Here is a 5,000-nt window from a genome sequence, read left to right as displayed (position 1 = left end):
AGCCCATGTACTTAAATATTCAAAAATACATACCGTCGATAAGATGCTTTCTCTCGGGGAAAAAAAATAACGGAACGTGCCCGAGTGTGCCTCGGTACCAATCGGCGCACTCAGTGAAAGCGCCGGAGTGTCTGGTTTACGGCTATTTTATGGTTTTCATCGTAGGTAGCATAGCGCAAGAGGGCAATTCTACCCTCTTAAAGCCCTGGTATGGACTGAGCATTGCCAACGACACGTCTCTTTCTAAATTCTACGCAGAATTCTCTGACAGGAAATTTGACAACGAGCCGCTACTGGAGTAATGCAGGCAATCATTTGTCAAAGTTCTAGCTGGTGAGTTTGCATATTTTCATGCATATATTTCGACAAAAAATTACAGAGGCAAGAACGATTATCAACTATTTCTTTTTATGTGGCCTAACTGATAAACCTATTGTATCACATAAAACCATTCCAAACAAAACTACAAACAACTTACATATGTTAAGGTTTTCAGAACAATATACGTCTTAACTCATCTGCAAATGTCTTATCTTTATCTGTTTTTTTATTTATTTTCTTTATCATGCTGGGAGCTTGGCATATTGTATATAAGCGACAGATAGAGGAGTGATGGGTTCAAAGGCGTGCAGTACCGGTAAGTGAGAGACACAGGTAGTTGGAGGCACAGGTAGTGGAAGGCACAGGTAGTGGAAGGCTCTTTAATGGATTTTTTAATTGTAATTCAACTGTATGGTCTTGCGCGCTGCGCTATAGATAATTTTGTCTTATTTCATCCATGCGAATATAGCTTTCGTTTTTAAGTATACTCTGTTGTAACATAAAAAGCGTGCATTATCATAAATCTACTACTTGCTACAAATATATGTTAAATTATTCACTATAAGAACTTTGCCTCATGAAGTTCGCTTGGTATTTCCTGGTATAATTGTTTTTTTTTTTCTAATAATTTGAGAGAGTTTTTCAGATCTCTTCTTGTTTTTCAGTGCTACTGTCCCTGAGCACACAATGCCTGGCTCCTGGTGGCTCCTGATAGCAGCTGCAGCTGTTTCCCTGCTGCATCTTTCGGACGCCGAATTGATCGTCGTCAAGGGCACAGCTTATGACTTAGATCCCAGACACTGTGAGTAAGACGAGTACAGCTCAAGTTGACCCGAGTAGACTATCAACTATAAGCATTGGCAAGATTGAAGTAGTCAGATTGAAAAACTTAAAGCTACAAAATCCCCGGGTCTAGACAAAAAAAATTCCGAGAGTGCTTAAAGAGTGTAAATTTGAAATCTGTGACCAGTTAACAGAAATATTTAATAAGTCGGTAGACGCTGGTATTGTGCCTATTGCTTGGGGGTAGGAAACGTTGTTCCTGTTTTCATAGAGATAAATCGTCTATATGCAACTACAGACCAATCAGTCTGACCTCAGTTATAGGTAAAATGCTTGAATCAATAATAGTTAATAGACTCAGAGATCACATCGAGAGGCATAATTTGATTCGTGACTCACAGCATGGTTTCCCCAAGGATAAGTCATGTGTGATTAATCTTCTTTTTACACTAACGTATATAAGGCGTCAGATAGCAATGATAGTTACGGTGTTATTTACCTTGACTTTAGTAAAACGTTCGACAAGGTGCCCCACCAGAGACTACTAAATAAAATCAAAGCCCATGATATAGGAGGAAAAGTGTTAGAATAGATTAGAGCTTGAATCAGTGACCATGAATGGTGTCAAATCTAAATGGGGAAGTGTTTCTAGTGGAGTTCCCCAGGGCTCGGTTTTGGGTCCCTTATTGTTCATTATGTACATACTGTAAACGATTTGAACAATGGGATTAATAGTGATGTTAGTAAGTTTGCGGACGACACTAAAATAAGACGCCTAATTAGGTCAAGAGACGACGCCGATATTCTGCAGGGCGATTTTAACAAATTGAACTCATTGTCAGTGAAATGGCAAATGGACTTCGATATCTCAAAGTGCAGTGTGTTAAATGTAGATACTGCTTAGATAACACGTTTCAGAGAAAACTGAGTGCGAGAGAGACTTGGGAGTTCAAGTGAGTTCTGAACTTAAATCCAGGAAAGTGTGCATTAGCGCCAGGAATAAAGCTAACTGAACATAAGATTTTATTGCTAGGGCGGTTACGAATAAAAGTGCAGAGGTAATGATCAAACTCTATCTAGCGTTAGTTAGACCTATTCTTGACTATGCGGTACAGTTTTGGTCTTATAGAATGAACATCAATTCACTAGAATTAGTACAGAGGAAAATGACCAAAATTATACATGAGCTCAGAAATTTACCTTGCGAGGAGAGGCTTAGACACCTTAACTTACATTCTCTGGAAAGACGCAGAGTGCGGGGTAATCTAATAGAGGTGTTCAAGTGGATCAAAGGCTTTAATAGGGGTGACGCAAACAAGGTAATCTTATTAAGACAACAGGGCAGGACTCACAGTAATGGGTTTAAATTGGACACATTTAGATTTAAGAGGGAAATATGAAAGTATAGGTTTAATAATAGGGTGGTCAACGAATGGAATAGACTTAGCAACCATGTAGTGAGTGTTGACACTATGATTGTTTTAAAAAACGATTAGACAACTTAATGGATGGGGATGACAGGTGGTGATGGATACGGAGCTGCCTAGTGTAGGCCTTATGGTCTCTTGCAGTCTCCTTCATTCTTATGTTCTTATGTTCTCCCAAAGGCAGTTCAATGTAGTTTAGTTCGAAGCTTTAAGATTCATTTAGATAAACACCTAAGCAAGATGCTGTAATGCCTGTCATTTATTTTATATTATTCATTTATATGTTTGTTATTGTTTGTTTGTTTATTATTATTTGCTTGATTAATATTCATTATTAGTTATCTCTCAAGTTATTGTCTATTACTTACCTGTTTGTTTATTATTTAACTTTACATATTTATTTATTCTATTTATTATCATCTATATTATTATAATTTTTGTTTATTTATTCATTTATCATTATCATATTTTTTCGCATCCGACCTAGTCCTTTGTAATCCTGTTACCGTCAGCTTAGGATTCCTTCGGGTAAATAGAATCACTTGGCAACACTCAGGCGATTTGATTCGTTTCCATGGCAACCCACTCGGTAGGGAAGGGCCTATATCTTATCTTGAATTTCTCCCATGAATTAGACGTTTTTTTTAAGTTTCTGAGGCTTTTTATCGACAAGAACTATTGAAGATAAATGTCAGCACATCAAAATACATCGGGGAATATTATTATGATCATTATCAAAGTTAGTTATTATTATTATCATTATATTATTATTATTATTATTATCATTATTATTATTATTATTATTATTATTATTATTATTATTATTATTATCATTATTTATTTTTATTATTATTATTATTATTATTATTATTAGTAGTAGTAGTAGTAGTAGTAGTAGTAGTAGTAGTAGTAGTAGTAGTAGTAGTAGTAGTAGTAGTAGAAGTAGTTAGTAGTAGTAGGTAGTATCATTATTATATATTTTTACCATTGTTATTATTATTATTTTAATTTAGCTACAATTGTTATTTATATATAAAAAAAGAAACGTCAAAAGGTTGTGTTTGGCCGAGTTGTGTTTTTGGGAGAAAAATGTCAAATATTAGTGTCGTTTTGCGTTTCGTTATGTCGTTATGTCAGGTTAAATGATATTAGTTTAGTTTAGGATATGGTAGGAATAAGTAAATCAAGATATTGGACGGGATGTTAAAAATCTGAGCTTAGACGAAAAAAAAAAAAACGACAGTGATAATGATTGAAAGTGACGTATTTTTCACATATCGAAGGCGTTATTGTCGTTTCAATATACTCGGTTCCGTGGCACTACCTCAGTAGCAAAAGGGTTAAACAAAAATTTGTATGTACAGAATATGGTTACTATAAATTGATCTGACATTGTTTTATCAAAATAGCGAACTGCGTGTGCTATGGATTATCAGAAATATTCGAAACTCCGTGTAATTTTTCTTTGATCAGTCTATTTATATATTTATTAATTTATCTATTTATCAATTTGTTTATCTATCCATTTATTGATTTATCTATTTACTTATTTATCCAATTATCTATTCTATCTATTTGTTTATTAATTTCTTACAAGATACGGTAGTCCTTAATAATGCTTTCCATATCCACCAGATGCTGTCCTCGACTCGCTTATAGACGCCGAACGCTTCAGCGATATGACGTCATATCTCGCCAAACACGGCCGCGTCGTCGACGATGATCTACAGTCCATTGAGGAAGACTATTACGACGAAGATGACGCATTTGTCAATGAAATAGAGACAAGAGAAACCAGAGCTCTGCCCAAACCCTGGCCGAATGCTGTGATTCCTTACAAACTTCTTAACGTAACCAAAGCGACGAGTAAGTATTGAGGTCCCTCAAGCCGAATAAAATCGTCTGACGTTAATCAGAACAAAATATATAGAGTGCGTCAATATAAAGGAGTTGAAATCGTATTTACATGTGTTGATATTCAAGTATTTTGTTCCGGCTAAAATCAGATGATTTCATAAATTCTAAAGACTTTAAACTTTGAGACTGGGCGTTTTGGTTAAATCTTTCCAGGATGTCTATCGTATAAACCAAATTATGATATACGGATTTTGAATTTTGAAAATTGACGAAATTGAGGAATGGGGAGTTGGGTAAAGGAGGAGAATAGAGAGAAACATAATGAAAAGATAGAAGAGAGAAAAGTGAATGGAAGCGAGCGTCTTACTGACTGGACGCCGCGAGATGGGAAGCGTTGACAAGAAAGACCAGACAGATAGTGGAGAAAGGAAGTGGAGAAGTTTGACGCAAATTCCTGGACAGTGGAAGAAAGTGGTAGATGAGGTGGTGTGGGTAACACGTACCTTAAGTGATTGATGAAGGGAGGGGGAAGATAGCTGCAGTTGGGGAACCGAAGTCCAGGTGATTTTTATCACATCTCGGGACCACTCGCCTTCCCTCCAAGGCAAGCGT

The 5,000-nt window shown here is 36.1% G+C and overlaps 1 protein-coding gene across 1 annotated transcript in view; it reads left to right on the top strand.

Moving 5' to 3' along the window:
* The first annotated feature begins 175 nt into the window (after positions 1-175).
* The window catches only part of LOC143035079 (astacin-like), a 15,823-nt gene continuing 10,998 nt past the window's right edge, over positions 176-5,000 (top strand). The window contains exons 1-3 of the mRNA XM_076201588.1: positions 176-333; positions 987-1,123; positions 4,167-4,397. Of these exons, the coding sequence (XP_076057703.1) occupies positions 302-333; positions 987-1,123; positions 4,167-4,397 (400 nt within the window). The 5' untranslated portion in view covers positions 176-301. The remainder of the gene's footprint in view (positions 334-986; positions 1,124-4,166; positions 4,398-5,000) is intronic.

This window comes from Oratosquilla oratoria, chromosome 18 (genome assembly GCF_046742065.1).
Source record: "Oratosquilla oratoria isolate Oo_2021 chromosome 18, ASM4674206v1, whole genome shotgun sequence".
Classification (NCBI taxonomy): domain Eukaryota; kingdom Metazoa; phylum Arthropoda; class Malacostraca; order Stomatopoda; family Squillidae; genus Oratosquilla; species Oratosquilla oratoria.
Note: the sequence above shows the minus strand (reverse complement) of the source record. Positions and strands in the feature narration are given on the sequence as shown.